The 16,713-nt window shown below is 34.8% G+C and overlaps 2 protein-coding genes across 9 annotated transcripts; one reads left to right on the top strand and one right to left on the bottom strand.

The window, feature by feature from the left end:
• The first annotated feature begins 498 nt into the window (after window positions 1-498).
• Window positions 499-3,835, top strand: LOC131001865 (pentatricopeptide repeat-containing protein At1g03100, mitochondrial-like). 7 transcript variants are annotated; one of them, XR_009094044.1, is made up of 5 exons: window positions 499-637; window positions 1,040-3,087; window positions 3,186-3,491; window positions 3,594-3,641; window positions 3,744-3,835. XR_009094044.1 is itself a non-coding variant. In XM_057928493.1 (3 exons), the coding sequence occupies exons 2-3, from the start codon at window positions 1,099-1,101 to the stop codon at window positions 3,210-3,212; spliced, it is 2,016 nt and encodes a 671-aa protein (XP_057784476.1). In that variant the 5' UTR covers window positions 499-637; window positions 1,040-1,098; the 3' UTR covers window positions 3,213-3,835. The 7 variants fall into 7 exon arrangements, 2 of the variants coding, with proteins under 2 accessions (XP_057784476.1, XP_057784474.1); XR_009094043.1 differs by having other exon boundaries at window positions 3,594-3,835; XR_009094041.1 differs by having other exon boundaries at window positions 1,040-3,491.
• A 263-nt stretch (window positions 3,836-4,098) lies between these two features.
• LOC131001867 (AP2-like ethylene-responsive transcription factor BBM2) lies at window positions 4,099-7,066 on the bottom strand. 2 transcript variants are annotated; one of them, XM_057928494.1, is made up of 9 exons: window positions 6,625-7,066; window positions 6,059-6,458; window positions 5,840-5,922; window positions 5,548-5,556; window positions 5,338-5,426; window positions 5,170-5,243; window positions 5,002-5,052; window positions 4,824-4,900; window positions 4,099-4,745 (listed from the first exon to the last, which is right to left on the bottom strand). In XM_057928494.1, the coding sequence occupies exons 1-9, from the start codon at window positions 6,812-6,814 to the stop codon at window positions 4,288-4,290; spliced, it is 1,431 nt and encodes a 476-aa protein (XP_057784477.1). In that variant the 5' UTR covers window positions 6,815-7,066; the 3' UTR covers window positions 4,099-4,287. The 2 variants fall into 2 exon arrangements, with proteins under 2 accessions (XP_057784477.1, XP_057784478.1); XM_057928495.1 differs by lacking the exon at window positions 5,548-5,556.
• Between the last annotated feature and the right edge of the window lie 9,647 nt (window positions 7,067-16,713).

Below are 16,713 nucleotides of genomic sequence, written 5' to 3'. Positions count from 1 at the left end.
TTCTGGGACGGAGGGAGTACAACTTAAAGACATTTTTGCCTATTAACACTACTTTTATGTCAACATCATGGAACGAAATAGTATTTTTTACTGAAAAATTACTACTCCCTTCGTCCCAATAAAAATGGCCACATTTCCTTTTTGGGTGTCCCATTAAAAGTGGCTACTTTCTAAAAATGGCAAAAGTTTACTTTAATTAAGTCAACAATTACTCACTAATTTGGTCAACAATTGTAGGCCACTTTCTAAAAATGTCAAAATTACTCACTAATTTGGTCAACAATTGTAGGTCACTTTCTAAAAATTACTCACTAATTTTGGTGGGTCACACTCAATTAAAACATAACAATCCCCTTCTTAAGCTCCGTGCCCAAAAAAAAATGGCCACTTTTTGGCCACTTTTATTGGGACGGAGGAAGTACTATTTTTGTTATAAATTTATAAATATAACTTTATAATTTTATCTACCTTATTTTTCGCTATCCATAGTATATTAGTAACACTTTAATTTACATCTTAAAAAAATCCCATATTATCACAACTCTTCTGTCACTTAAAACTAGTATTTTCATACTTCACACTTGCAGTTGTTTTGGGACTGAACACCGTCGCTCCGCCACCGTTTCGCGCCCGACGGGTATTCTTCTCCGCCGTGTATAATAGGAACGTAATTATTATTACAACAATAATTATTATTTTTCATTTAACAGCGTTGCTCTTTATGATGTATCGAAGGCTAATTTGATGGGTATCTTAATACTTTGAAGGTTAACTGTTCGGCAAAATGCCTGACTAGTATACACGATTGAACTGTGATAACTGTATAATGCTTGAATGATATTAAGCTTGTAAGTTTAGACACTAGGCTGCATGCTGAAGTTAGAAGTGTTAAATTGTTGAACCTTTGAGTTATTTGAATCTATGTATAAACATTTGCTGACCAACTTATTACTCAAGAATGTCTTATTAAGAGTATTTTGCTTATCTTTTTCATTTACGCCACCAATTTTAATACTAAATCTTGTCTTCCTATGTCCAGATAGCAGCCTACGCTGTTTAAGGTGATGATTTTTGGGTCCTGTTAGCTTTTCAGATGAAATGGTGCATCTAAGAAAAGTGAGCAGTCGAGCAACTGCGAATTACATTCTACAGAGTTTTCTTGATAGAATTTCTAAATGTCATTGCGTCGCTCAAAGGGGCTACAAGCCTTTTGCTTACTTACATGACCAAGATGGTGTCTTGATGCTTCGCCATGGGTTGGAACATTTTTCACACAATTTCTCAACTATGGCAGGGACGGTTTTGGTCCAGGCTCGAGACATAGGCAGGCTTCATGAGGAGTTAGAGAATGCAACTGATGAGGGTAAATTTAATGATGCCTGGGATTTGCACGAGAAGCATATGCGGATGGAAGGGTTTGCTAGGAAATCTATCATGTGCAAGTTGATCGCGGGATTAACAGAGACTCTAGACATTGAGTGGCTTGAAAAGGCTTATGGATTGGTTGAGAAAGCTTTTGAGGAACACAAGCAGACGTTGTTTGATAGGGAGATCCTCGTTTACCTCTCTTTAGGCCTTGCTAAATGTGGACTACCTATTCCTTCCTCTACTCTTCTCAGGAAACTCATTGAAATGGAGAAGTTCCCTCCCGTGACAGCTTGGTCTGCTATCATAGCTTATATGTCCAACAGTCCATCTGGAGCGTTCCTTGCAGCTGAATTGGTTCTTGAAATTGGTTACAAGTTCCACGACGGGAGGGTTGATCCACGAAAGAAGTGCAATGAACCTTTAATTTCTATGAAGCCTAATGCAACTGCTCTTAACATAGCTTTGGTGGGGTGCCTTCGGTTTGGCATCACTAGGAAAGGAGAGCAACTCCTTGATATGATTCCTCGGATTAATATGAAAACTGATGCAACTTCATCAATCATCATGGCCCATATTTATGAAAGAAATGGTCGGAGGGACGAGCTGAAAAAGCTTAGGAGGCATATTGAAGAAGTTGACAATATAACTGACATTCAGCTTCGGCAGTTCTACAACTGTCTTCTTTTGTGTCACTTGAAATTTGGCGATCTAGATTCTGCCTCCCGGATGGTTCTTGAAATGCTTTGCAAGGCAAAGAAAGCTCAAAACTCTCTCGGTGTTGCTAATTTGCAATTGGAGACTGATAAAGTAGGCACTACAGCACCTCATCGAAGTGTTCCTGTACATGAGAATCCTGATACACCTCAAAGGCATTTCTCATGCTATGAAGACTTCTGTCGAGACAGAAAGTTTCTAGGTCTTGAAGCCGAGACAAGAGAATTACTCAATAACTTGGTCGTGAACTTGCAGGGGCAAGTTGAACTGATCACAACCGAGAGAGGGATTCTTAGGCCAACTGAGACAACTTATGTGAAATTAGTTAAAGCGTTCTTGGAGGCTGGCAACACGAAGGATTTGGTCGAATTTTTAATCAAGGCAGAGAAAGAAGATTCCCCCATGTCTGCTGATAATTCGGTTCTCGTTCATGTCATCAACTCTTGTATTTCCCTGGGTTGGTTAGACAGGGCACATGATCTTCTGGATGAAATGCGCTTGGCCGGCATTAGATGTAGTTCGTCTGTGTATAATTTCCTTCTGAAAGCATATCATAAGGACAACCGGATTGATGAGATGAAATCATTAATCAGAGATGCCCGTAGGGCTGGCGTTCAGTTGGATGCAAGTTCTTATCGGTCGTTGATTCAATCCCGGGTGGCTGAGAAGGACACAGCAGGGGCCCTTAATCTGTTCAAGGAAATGAAAGAGGCTAAAATACCCAGAGTCGGCGAACAGGACTTTGAAGTGTTAGTCAAGCGTTGTGCAGAGGGCAAAGATGCTCATTTGATGTCAAAGCTATTGCAGGAAATAAAAGAAGGGCAGGTGGTGGATTCTGGAGTCCATGACTGGAATAGTGTGATTCACTTTTTCTGCAAGAAACGGCTAATGCAAGATGCGGAGAAGGCTCTGAAGAAGATGAGAAGTTTGGAGCTCGCCCCCAATGCTCAAACTTTCCATTCTATGGTCACTGGATATGCTGCAGTCGGGGGCAAATACATCGAGGTAGCTGAACTGTGGGGTGAGATGAAGTCTTTTGCTTTTTCTAGTGGAATGAAGTTTGATGTGGAACTGTTGGATGCTGTGCTTTATACATTTGTCAGAGGCGGATTTTTCATCCGAGCAAATGAAGTTATCGAAATGATGGAGAAAGGCAGCATGTTCGTGGACAAATATAAGTACCGCGCTCTATTTCTGAAGTACCACAAAACTCTGTACAAGGGCAAGGCACCAAAGTTTCAGACAGAATCACAGTTGAAGAAAAGAGAAGCTGCGTTGGCCTTCAAGAAATGGATTGGTCTATGATGAAAGGATTCAGGCAAAGTTTTTCAAAAGCAAACAAAAAAATGATGTTTCAGGCAAAACTACTGAAGGCCAGGAAGCTTTGTGGTGTGACTGCTGGCTCAAAGGTTGTTACTCCCACTCATCTTACTTCAGGATTACTAATGATTCTCATAAACATGTAGTTCTTTGTTCTACTAACACGCCGTATGATCTATGTTCTTCTCTAGTTTTTGCCGGGGATAAAAAGTTTGAAAAAAAGGCGATCATGGACACTGGTAATGTAATTAGTTCTGGTTGATGCCTTCAAATAATTTATTTATATATCTATTTTCCTGGTAAGGCCTCATTTGAAGAGATGAATCTGTTACTCGATGTAGGGAAGAAGTGCAGTGTTGAAACCATCGGATTTCATTTTGCTTGTTGTAGATGGAGTTATTGAAGTGGTGATTGTTCTTGGAGCTTGTGTAAATGGTTTAGTTTTTTCTTACATTATGAATATTTTACACTAGGAGAAGAATATCTGAATCATCATTAAAAAGTAGCGTGAAATCCTCTCAGAGTGAGATAGGTCAAGATGTGGATATAAATCTATATTCAAGTGGCATATTTATAAATAAAATTATAAATATGCCACTGAAAATATTAAGTAACCAAAAGGGCACAACTGCAGAAAATGAGGTTAAAATTGCATTTTGTAAGGTGATCAAAAAGTCAAATTCTGAAGGAAGTCCATTGAAAATGACAAAATCAAACATAATATTATATTACTTGTTTTTCTTTTTTCCTAAACAAAAACATACATACCGAGCCAAAGTTCCCAAAATTCATAGCCAGTCATCTCATTGAAACGAGATTTAATGAACTGGCTATAAATGAACTCCAGCCCAAAACAAACAAATCCATAGTTTGTTCAATGTGGCATCAGGTGGCGTTCCACATGCTGGACAATTGTTGGGATTGATAATACAAACTCCTATAAGCATCCGTGGACGATCCAAACACGCCCTCGAATCCAAAACCATCACAAGCTGCTGCTGCTGCATTGAGATTGGGATTGTTGAGCTGCAACATTGAGGCCTGCAAGAGAGCCTCATCATTGAATCCCACATCAGAGTCTTGCTCTTGTTTGCACCACATTCTTTGATACGGGTACATGCTGCCTTGCTCCAAGCCGAAACTATTACAGCCTTGATGCATTTGCAAGCTCATATCACCTTTCTCGGCTTCCTTTAGGCGCTTTCCCATGGGGATGGGGAGCTTTATGCTCTCCATAATGCCCCGCACGTCATACCGGCTCGTCTCAAAGTTGGTCACCGCATTCAGCCCCCGGAACTTGATGGCCGCCACGTCGTATGCTTCAGCCGCCTCCTCTTGTGTGCCTTCAAAAATTTTACACACACTTAGGTGCTATATATATATGCTACCAAAGGATAATTTAGAGTTGTATAGTAACTTACTGAAAGTTCCTAAGTAAAGGTCTTTGTTCCCTGCGACTCTTCCTATCCTTGCTTGCCATCTTCCATGCTGGTGATGTCTGATAATAATTTTATTTTAACAAATTATCAATCTTCAACGAGTTTCATTACTTCGATATATATATCTTACAACATAGTACTTAATATTTAATTTCTTTACCTTGTAACGCCTCGGTAAATCGATGCGCCCCGAGAAAAGCCAGTGCTTTTTCTGGATTAATGCCAAATAAATAATTCTATAACATTAGTAAAACGAATAAATTTGAATTTTATTTTTACAATTTCTTTGACTACAATAAGGAGATTTGATTAATAATTCAAAAGTTACCTTCTAAGTGATGCTACATATTCCTGCCTTGTCATGTGCTTCATTTCCTCCAGTTCTGTCTCATAATTGCTAATCTGATATGTATAAATAAACAAATTAGAATAAAGGTTTTATAATTCGGTCTTAAGAAATTAAACAAAAAGATTAATAATCTTCAAATTAAATTACAGGTAAATTTGTAGTGGTGGTGGTTCCCCAATATTTCAAGGCAGCTAAATCATAAGCTCTAGCAGCCTTTTCTTCCTTGTCATAACCTCCTACATTAAAAAACAAATGCACACCAAAATAAATATTAAACAAATAATCTATACATTCAAAATAATGTAATCAGAAAAATATTATAAACGGGAAGCTAGGAAAAAAAAAGGCCTGACTTACCCAAATAAACTGCAGCGAGTTTGAATCATCCATGTCAAAAAAAAAGGGGAGTTAAAAGGCAAGAAACATCATATACATAATTACACGTAAATACATAATTACAATAGCATATAACGTTATCAACTTAAGAAAATGAAATGCCATTTACATTAATAGAATCGAAAAACTTGGGGAAAAATGAAGTATTTAGAAACACTTAGAATCCTTTAAAAAAAACGAAGACAATTAGAATCCTATATGTATCGATTATAGTAAATTAGTACCAACACCACTATATTATATACTTGTATACCTTGCCTTCCTTTCCGAGTTTGCCCCTCTCTCCTGCAACTATTATCCCATAAATGTGCTTCGTATCTCCCAGTCCATCTATGCCTGCACAAATCAAGCATATAAAACTTTATTTCAATTAATAAATAAAATCTTAACATCATAAATTTTCTCATCCCCTACAAAAATATCATAAAAAATATCTCTAGCTAAAAGTTAAAAGAAAAACAAAAAAAAGGACCTTGTTACACCACGATATATTGAGGTTCTTTGTCCAAATGTTTCTATAGATTTCCTAGGCACAGATTCAACTGCCCCACCACCGCCGCCACACAATTTGTTGTCTGATGACTGCGAGCTAGTGCTCATGGAGAGAGACAGCGTGTGGCCGCGAGATGGCTCCGGCGGCGCCTCATCAACTGGCTTGTCATCAGCTGCAGGCGCCGGCGTAGCGTGGCTTCTCAGCCAGTTCTTGATCATGGAGAGGCCCATGTTGTGGCTGCTGCCTCCATCAATCATGCTGTGATGATCAACAGCAAAAGATTGGCCTCCAACTTCAAGAAAATTCTCAAGTTTTGGAGTTTCTTGATTTTGGTTGCATGAGAAGGAGTTGATGCGGCTATCATCATTCACATTCCAATCTGCATAAAAAAGGAAATTTGAAGAACGAAGGGATAACATAAATAAATAAAGTAAAAAAAAGCCAAGCCCACTTCAAAAGATTGGATTTTATTGTGTATACAGATGATTAAACGAGATATTAAACAATAAAAAAGGAAAATCAAGATTTTGTGTGGGGAGGTTAACCTTGAGATGGAGGGTTTGTGTTGAAAGCTTCGAAAATGGAAGGAGGTGTGAGATCAATTGCAAAGCATTCATGGGTCGACATTTGTTCATGATCTGAGTGAAACCCTAGTTCAGAAACTGATGAGTTTTGTGGGTGGTAATCTTGATTTGACGAGAGAGAGAACCCTAACCAGTTATTCATGGCATCCATGTTTGTTTCTTGAGAAATGGTACAAGGTCTGTAGTTTGGGGTACAACTGTTTGGTGCATGAATTGTGGAGCTAGTTAATGAAGATGGGGAAGGGGAAAGGTTATGAGGAAATTAAATTAGAGATAATTTGTTCCAAAGCAAAGTGCAAGATTTAAACACACACACACATAAACACTCTCTTTCTCTCTCTTGATTTTGTTGGTCATGAATGGGGTGCCTTGTAGTTTAAGGGCAGACAAAGACACTGATCCCAAAAACCTCTATGATTCGAGCAAGTGATAAAAACTTTGGACTAGGGTTAATGAGGGCTTAATTGTCATTTCACTTGCGTTTTGAAATTACTTGTCGACATCAATAAAAGTAATAAGTGCTCGGTATCTAAATACTTTTGGATTAATTTTAATCATTAATAACAGTTTTCAGAAAATATATAAGTACTACTAAGTTAGAAGTGCAAAAACTAAAAAATTCAATTTTGTTGGCTAGATCTTGGCAAGTACACTATTTAAGCCTAGCTTTTATATATAACGCGCATCCTATATATCTTATTTTATTTTATTTTATTTTATTTTTACTCGTGTATATATATGTGATAAATATATATCCATGAGTCGAAATGTGTCTTAATTTGTTGTTATTTGGAGATTGGAAAGCAAAATCTGTATTCGTATGGATAAGGATGACACTTTATAAAGATTTTTTAAGGTTCTTTTAATGATCAAACGTTCACATTAATACTCTTTTGAGTATTGTAGCTAATTAGTTGTAACACCCCGACAATTTAGATTTATTTTATAAGTTTAATTAATAGTATTTTCTTGTATAGCTTATTTTTTTTAAATAATTACATGATACATATAGATATGCACCATTAATTTTATCTAGACTATTATTATTATTATTAGTATTATTTTTGTTTCCTATTAGAACTAGAACTCTTTAAAGACTAGTATGAATATGAAATCAATTTACAAACCCTAGAGGAGACATAGAAACTCGAAGCCAACAGTAAATTTTAGTCGGGTTTTGGAGAGCTGTGGGGCGCAGGAAACGTGAGGAGCTGGAGTCAGATTTTCGCAGGAAATCAAGTTCTGGCAGTTTCGGGAGAACAGCCATAACTTCCTGCATAGAATTCCGATTCAGGCGAAACAGACGGCCACGGAAAGCTCTCTCGAAGACAAAGAAGTCGTATTTCTGGGCGAAATACGATTTGAGGACGTTTGAGGCTTCAAACGAAGGCTTGAAGCTGACTGGTCTGTTCAGCTGCGATTTGACGAATTCTTCTGGTGCGGCGCTATTAAGACGTTCATTCCGGATTTGATTTATTTAGCTTCGACTTTAAGGTGAGGGATTTTACGCTTATTCATATGGTTATATATATTTTTATTATCGCGTTTGATTACTTGTTTACGTGCATCTTATGACTATGTTATTATGTGCGATCATGGGACCTAAGCCATGATCTATGTTGTTATGTGCGATCATGGGACCTAAGCCATGATCTATGTTGTTATGTGCGATCATGGGACCTAAGCCATGATCTATGTTATTATGTGCGATCATGGGACCTAAGCCATTGATCTAAGTTATGTGCGATCATGGGACCTAAGCCATTGATCTATGTTATGTGCGATCATGGGACCTAAGCCATTGATCTATGTTGTTATGTGCGATCATGGGACCTAAGCCATTGATCTATGTTGTTATGTGCGATCATGGGACCTAAGCCATTGATCTATGTTATGTGTGATCATGGGACCTAAGCCATTGATCGATCATGGGACCTAAGCCATGATTTATGTATGTGTTTGGTCATGGGACTTAAGCCATCGACTCAAACTATGATTATGTTTGTCAAGGGGCTCTAGTCTCTTGGCGTATGTTTGCAAGTATGATAATGTGATTTAATTATATATGTGACATATATGAATATTTTGTTATGTTCCTCACTGAGTATATTTTTCAATATGCTCATCCCTTATATTTTCAGTTTTGCAGTTTCAGAGTCGAAGTGGCCATGAAAGTGGAGAATGACTAGGGATAAGGATTTTACATTGAACATTTTAGTTGAACTCATTAAGTTTTATTTTGCTTTTATGATACTACTTTAGTTTGGCAAATGGATTTTTAAATTAGTTTAAATTTTTCCTTATAAATCAAGAAATTATTATTTTAGTATCTTTTGTTCTCTAAATTTTTAAATAGTAAAGTTTATGAAAATTGGGGCGTTACATAGTGGTATCAGAGCGGGTCTACGTTCCTGTAGACTCGTGCTTTTAAAAAAAAAAATTGTTTTGTTTTTAAAAAAGGTTTAAGTAAGTTTAAAGGGTTAAATAAGCCTAGTCATTCGAAACTCATGTGCTGCATCGACTCCAAGGTATGTGTTTTAATTGTTTAAGTATATGGCCGTTATGATGTTTTACATGATTTTTTTTTATGATGCTTTTATGTTCTAGTACTATTATGTTTAGCTTCGTTAGAAATAGTTGAAATTATGAAATCGTTAGATGGCACGGACACGTCAAACTCCCACTAGAGCTCAAGTCACCCTACAAGCACAAATTGAGAAATTGGGCGAAGAATATGAAAGATTAAGTGAACGTTGTGAATTCTTGCGTGTGCAATGCGAGAGATACGAAAGGATTAGGAGGCTGCAATCGGTGTACGACTGCTATACATGGAGTAGCGACTACGGGTTCGTGGAACACGTGCGAAGGATGAAGTTACCTCACAATAGAACTAGATTATATGGCTCAAGAATCGTGACTAGAATTTCGAGGACGAAATTATTTTAAGTGGGGTAGGTTGTAACACCCCGACAATTTAGATTTATTTTATAAGTTTAATTAATAGTATTTTCTTGTATAGCTTATTTTTTTTAAATAATTACATGATACATATAGATATGCACCATTAATTTTATCTAGACTATTATTATTATTATTAGTATTATTTTTGTTTCCTATTAGAACTAGAACTCTTTAAAGACTAGTATGAATATGAAATCAATTTACAAACCCTAGAGGAGACATAGAAACTCGAAGCCAACAGTAAATTTTAGTCGGGTTTTGGAGAGCTGTGGGGCGCAGGAAACGTGAGGAGCTGGAGTCAGATTTTCGCAGGAAATCAAGTTCTGGCAGTTTCGGGAGAACAGCCATAACTTCCTGCATAGAATTCCGATTCAGGCGAAACAGACGGCCACGGAAAGCTCTCTCGAAGACAAAGAAGTCGTATTTCTGGGCGAAATACGATTTGAGGACGTTTGAGGCTTCAAACGAAGGCTTGAAGCTGACTGGTCTGTTCAGCTGCGATTTGACGAATTCTTCTGGTGCGGCGCTATTAAGACGTTCATTCCGGATTTGATTTATTTAGCTTCGACTTTAAGGTGAGGGATTTTACGCTTATTCATATGGTTATATATATTTTTATTATCGCGTTTGATTACTTGTTTACGTGCATCTTATGACTATGTTATTATGTGCGATCATGGGACCTAAGCCATGATCTATGTTGTTATGTGCGATCATGGGACCTAAGCCATGATCTATGTTGTTATGTGCGATCATGGGACCTAAGCCATGATCTATGTTATTATGTGCGATCATGGGACCTAAGCCATTGATCTAAGTTATGTGCGATCATGGGACCTAAGCCATTGATCTATGTTATGTGCGATCATGGGACCTAAGCCATTGATCTATGTTGTTATGTGCGATCATGGGACCTAAGCCATTGATCTATGTTGTTATGTGCGATCATGGGACCTAAGCCATTGATCTATGTTATGTGTGATCATGGGACCTAAGCCATTGATCGATCATGGGACCTAAGCCATGATTTATGTATGTGTTTGGTCATGGGACTTAAGCCATCGACTCAAACTATGATTATGTTTGTCAAGGGGCTCTAGTCTCTTGGCGTATGTTTGCAAGTATGATAATGTGATTTAATTATATATGTGACATATATGAATATTTTGTTATGTTCCTCACTGAGTATATTTTTCAATATGCTCATCCCTTATATTTTCAGTTTTGCAGTTTCAGAGTCGAAGTGGCCATGAAAGTGGAGAATGACTAGGGATAAGGATTTTACATTGAACATTTTAGTTGAACTCATTAAGTTTTATTTTGCTTTTATGATACTACTTTAGTTTGGCAAATGGATTTTTAAATTAGTTTAAATTTTTCCTTATAAATCAAGAAATTATTATTTTAGTATCTTTTGTTCTCTAAATTTTTAAATAGTAAAGTTTATGAAAATTGGGGCGTTACATTAGTCTTGTGACTCAGCACGATCAAATGATCATGTAAATTTAATCATAATTATGAAAGTGATATGAAGTTGTAGTTTTCGCACATTTAATCATCCACAATCGTAATATGTCAATATAACTATTTTTAGCAAAAATAGAAAAACACATACTACAACTATCTATCTTCTACGAATATAAAAAATAAGAGAAATATACAATTTCACGTGCAAAATTACATATGTAACAGTGTGTATCCAAAAATATATATACGTGTAGCGGTGTAGGCAAAGTAGGTAGTAAAGTTGAAATAAGCTATCTTGATAAATGGTTAAAATTAGTATATATGTTTATTTTATAGGGGTAAACACATGGGGTTGTAAACCTAGCTAAAAGCATGTGGTTTCGTAATCTTAAAACCATCCCCTTTGAACGTTCAAAGATTTCCTAGATTCTCTTAACATAAATTTAATTAACTAATTAAACACGCTTTTTGCATATAATTATTAGTTACTTACTTACTTAGGGCCTGTTTGATATGGGTTTATAGGTATGATAAATTAAATTAATACAGATTAGTGTGATGTTTGATATCATGTGCAGTTAATATGGTCAACTCCTACTTAATCCTATTTCTCCATGCTATTTTGTGGGATTAACCCATACTAATAATCCGCCAACCCCCCTCGGATAAATTTAATACTGAGAAGTTGGATAAAAATTCTGCTACCCTTCCTCACGCATATCGATGCAAATGCCCAAGTAATGGTGGACACACATGATATTTTTAAAATTATGTGAGGATAGTTTTGGTATTAGATAATATAATCCAACATAATCCTATGGATATCAAACATAATATAAGATTAAGTAGCCATGATATCAAACACCCATGAAATAATATAAATCCACACTAATCCACACTAATTTCTCAAGATAATTTTAATCCTAATCAATCCTACACTGCAAATCAAACGGCCCCTTAATTAAAATCATTAGTTCTATCACATATGGCTTATAAGTCACAAACGGCCCCTTAAGTGTTTCTTAACAAAAGCATATCCACATAATAAATAATATTAATAATATCTAACTCAAATATATGTACCCCCGAATGAACATTAAAAAAAAAATACCTTAGTATAGTTTTGATATGAGGAGATGAATGTTATAACCATGGCCATATTATATTTTAATTAATTTTCCAATCCCGTTTAAATGGGAAAAGGAAGTATAAGTATATTACTATTTCAAATTTTCAATTCTATATTGTACTTTCAATATAGAAAATATATAGTCAGAACATTGAGTCGGTTCTATATTTAGATTTAGTTATGTGTATGAGCTCCGTTTTTATAAGTATCTACAAAATATAGTCTAGAACTGAAACTAGGCCAACAAATTTGGATTCAAAATTATACTCTTCCCGTTGAAAATTAAGCAAAGTGACATTCATATTGAAGAATGATGGTTTATATATATATATATATATATATATAGGGAGAGGTTCAGGAAAGAACCATAAATAAAAGAAGACCGGAGAACCATTTTCAGCCATTCGATCATCAAGATCTACGGTGGATGCATCATCTTGTTGGATGAATGCAGATCCTGGGTTCGAATCGTGAAGGGAGCATTTTTTTTTTATTTTTTTGAGTGCATTAATTTTAACAGCGGATGCATTAATTTTTACAGTGAATGCATTAGATTTGATGGTTCTCCCGTTCTCATAAATAATGTAGTTCTCTCTAGAACCACACCCTATATATATATATATATATATATATATATATATATATAGGGTTAGGTTATATTGAGAAGCTCAAATGTGTTGAGAAGTTGAGAAGCAATTTAATAGATGAACATGCCAATTAGTTTTTATGAACACGAGTTTGATCTGGGGTTCGATCATTGGCGGTGACGTATTTTTTAACAAATTAAATAGATTCGTATGTTCGTCAGTTGTATTTGGTATGTTCAAAGAATTTATTTATATAGTGTCTAATTACCATGTTCATCAAAATGTACTAACATGTTCATCTATTACATTGCTTCTCAACTTCTCAACACATTTGAGCTTCTCAATTGAACCAATTCCTATATATATATATATATATATATATATATATATATATATATATAGGGGGCGCTCCAATGAGATTCCCTAATTTTAGTGAGATCTAGGACACGATCTGATGCGTTTATTCTATCAATCCTATGACTGATATTGTATCTAAAGGGTGATTTTTTTTTCGCAGGGTTCGAATCCTAGAGGGAGTAGAATATTTTAAATTTTGTTATTCATCAGTATATACTGCGTTGTTCATCAGTATATACGGCCCTGTTCATCAGTATATATGTCTTATTCATTACGAATTTTTTAATTTTTATTTTTCATCAGTATATACATATTGTTCATTAGATATACGTTTTGTTCATTAGTACTATATGTCTTATTCATTGTATTCATGTTACACGAAAAATAGGGGGGTCTCACTGGAGCGCGCCCATATATATATATATATATATATATATATATATATATATATATATAGATAGGGGAAGGCTAAAATAAGAACGCTTCTTAAAATATAAATTAGGAACCATTTTCAGCCCTTAGATCATCAAGATCTACGGTTTATTCATCACCTTGTTGGATAAATTCATGGTCCTGAGTTCGAATCCCAAAGGTAGCAAAAAATTATTTTTCGCAATTCGTGCCTTTATACAGTTTATTCATGCGTGTTATACATAAAATTCATGCATTTTTGCTGGTTCGTAATTCTCAAAATAAGGGTGGTTTATTGAATAACTGCCCCCTATATATATATATATATATATATGGAGAGGTTCAAAAAAGAACCATAAATAAAAGAAGACCGGAGAACCATTTTCAGCCATTCGATCATCAAGATCTACGGTGGATGCATCATCTTGTTGGATGAATGTAGATCCTGGGTTCGAATCCTGAAGGGAGCATTTTATTTTTATTTTTTTAGTGCATTAATTTTAACAACGAATGCATTAATTTTTACAGTGGATGCATTAGATTTGATGGTTCTCCCGTTCTCACAAATAATGTAATTCTCTCTAGAACCACACCCTATATATATATATATATATAATGGCCTATAATTAAATACTCGAACTTTTCCTATTTTCTAGTTTTGTACCCCAACTTTAAAATCTGCCTATAAATACATAAATTTTGTTTTCTTTCTGATTTTGCACCCGGCGAATTTTTACCCTTAAATCGTTGCTGACATGGCAATCGGATTGAGAGAAAAGTTTGAAGTGCATAATGAAAAAGATAAGTTTGGTGTCAATATGGATATAGAACATGTAATTGTAGAGTTTGGGATGTGAATCCGACTATCATGTTGAGGGTAAAAATGCGATGGGTGTAAAATAAATAAAAAATACAAAGTTCATATATTTATAGGCAAATTTTTAAATTGGAGTATAAAATTATAAAATGAAAAAAGTTCGAGTATTTACATGCCAACACCCCTTTAATTACAAGGCTGAGCAACTTAGATGATTATAGATGGGAAGGAACTAATAAGAATGATGGTATATATATGAAGCAGATAAACTGATTGATAAGGGATTGGTCCCTTTAATCTCCATAATTCCGACACCCATAATATATAGCATGAAGCAGATAAACTGATTGATATCATCAATGTCAGAAACCTGTCACTGCCACTCGTCATTCAAATAATTATAGTAGTATTCATGAATGATTTTATATATATAGATAGGTAGAGAGAGAGAGAGAGATTTAATTTGAATCCTAAGAAAAGAGTAGGTATTGTATTGTGTTTGATGAGGTGAGGATGAAATAGGAATAGCAGAGGCGGCCTTTACAGACCCATAACTCTCTCACATTCTCATCTTTATCATATCCCTTTATTTTCAATCATCGTCAAACTGCTCCCTTCCCTTCCCCCGCTGCACTCTCAACACAATAATTCATGTATGGACTCACACTGCATGTAATAGCTTTTAAGAATTTCTTTATATGCTTCGACTATTTAATTGTTATGCGTTTTTTATGGGCAAAATATATTGAAGTTTATTGGTGCATAAATATATCAACTTTGAATTAATTTTTATTTTTAATACCAATTTTAAAAATTGTAAAAAATATATCGATTTATTAATTATAACTGTAGCACGAGTTCGATTTTCACCCAAATTGAATTGATGTGGCATGTTGAGATGTCGATTGTGAACAATCCGAATGTTTATAAAAATGACATCGTGGACACATCATCTCAATATCGTCGTTTCTTCAAAAAATATAAATATTTTTCAGTTTAAATTGAAAAGATATTAAGCTGATGATGTCGAAGTTGAGGTCAATTGTGAATCCTAGGACAAAAGACACTATTATTGTTGGCAAATATGGAAAGTATGAAATTTCATTCTATTTGTTGCTAAGGTCGTTCCAAAAAATAAAAATTTTAGAGTTATATTTAGATTTAATTCATATCGTTAATTTTAGAGTTAATTTATTCAAATTTCAGAGTTAATTCATCTAAGTTAGCCTTAATTTGACCAGAAATAATATTTATGTTAAAATTATTATGATCAATAAATTGGTGTATTTTTTGATATTGTTAAGATTCATGTTAAAAACTATTATTGGTCCAAATTTGCTGTATTTATGGGCCAATAATCCAAATATTTATAATATCTATAAAAATTTAACACGTGTCGCAACACCATGTTGGGGGGAGGGAGGGGGTTGAGCAGCGCATGCAGCATATGGTAGAAAACAAAAGTGAAGAGTAATAAATAATGGAGTACTATAAAAGACTTATATATGCGTAAATGTGCCTATCTGTATCATGACATTAACCCTTGTCTGAAGGGTCTATGTCCTAATTAATTAACTACTCACTAATAAATCATATTTAATTTATTCTCTATCAACAAGTTGTTTAGTGCGTATTTACACGAAATGGTATTTACTATTTAACGTGTACATCGGATGCTTTGTGTTTCATCTCTACTTTCGCGTATCCATAAATTTAAATGTATTTGGTTATTATGTTATAAATGTGCATTAATTTATATTAATTATAAATAGTCCAATTTGAGAATATTAATTACGTACTTTTTATTTTTTAGTTGATCAACAATCACATCAATATACTTGAAAACGAAACATAGTTTGAACGGTAATTAAAATTTGTGCATCGAATTACAAAAATGAAGCGGGAAGAATATGAAAACTTATAATTATAGTAAATTAAATATATTCTAATCTATATGTGACAACCTCTCTATATTTACCTTACCTCAATGGGAGAATGAGACTTTACGGATCAACCGATAAAATTCACAATCACTATACGAACAACAATTTGTAAATTTTATTTTATTTTACTATAACCTATAAAACACGCAAATGGATAATTTTATAATGAGAGACAGAGAGAGATGTATCTCGAAGATTGCAAAGTTAAATCACAGCTAAGTTTGACCGTTGAAGACAGTAAGATAATTTAAATCAAAGGTAGCTAGAGTCGGCCACCTCCCCCACCCTCAGTAAAAACAAAAGATTAAAAAAAAAAAAGTAGTAGTAGTAGTATTAATTTAAGTTCTCGGTAATATAATCATACTCATGCCACGAATC

Source organism: Salvia miltiorrhiza, chromosome 8 (genome assembly GCF_028751815.1).
Source record: "Salvia miltiorrhiza cultivar Shanhuang (shh) chromosome 8, IMPLAD_Smil_shh, whole genome shotgun sequence".
NCBI lineage: Eukaryota > Viridiplantae > Streptophyta > Magnoliopsida > Lamiales > Lamiaceae > Salvia > Salvia miltiorrhiza.
The sequence above is the reverse complement of the archived record's forward strand: the minus strand, read 5'-3'. Positions and strand labels throughout refer to the sequence as shown.

What these genes read in the sequence shown, in the direction of transcription:
- LOC131001865 (XM_057928491.1), top strand. Translation starts at nt 1,099, where the DNA reads ATGGTGCATCTAAGAAAAGTGAGCAGTCGAGCAACTGCGAATTACATT.
- LOC131001867 (XM_057928494.1), bottom strand. Translation starts at nt 6,814, where the DNA reads ATGGATGCCATGAATAACTGGTTAGGGTTCTCTCTCTCGTCAAATCAA. An exon ending in CACAAACCCTCCATCTCAAG is followed by an intron (nt 6,459 to 6,624) that starts GTTAACCTCCCC and finishes TTTTTTATGCAG; the next exon opens with ATTGGAATGTGAATGATGAT. An exon ending in TATGTAGCATCACTTAGAAG is followed by an intron (nt 5,053 to 5,169) that starts GTAACTTTTGAA and finishes GCATTAATCCAG; the next exon opens with AAAAAGCACTGGCTTTTCTC.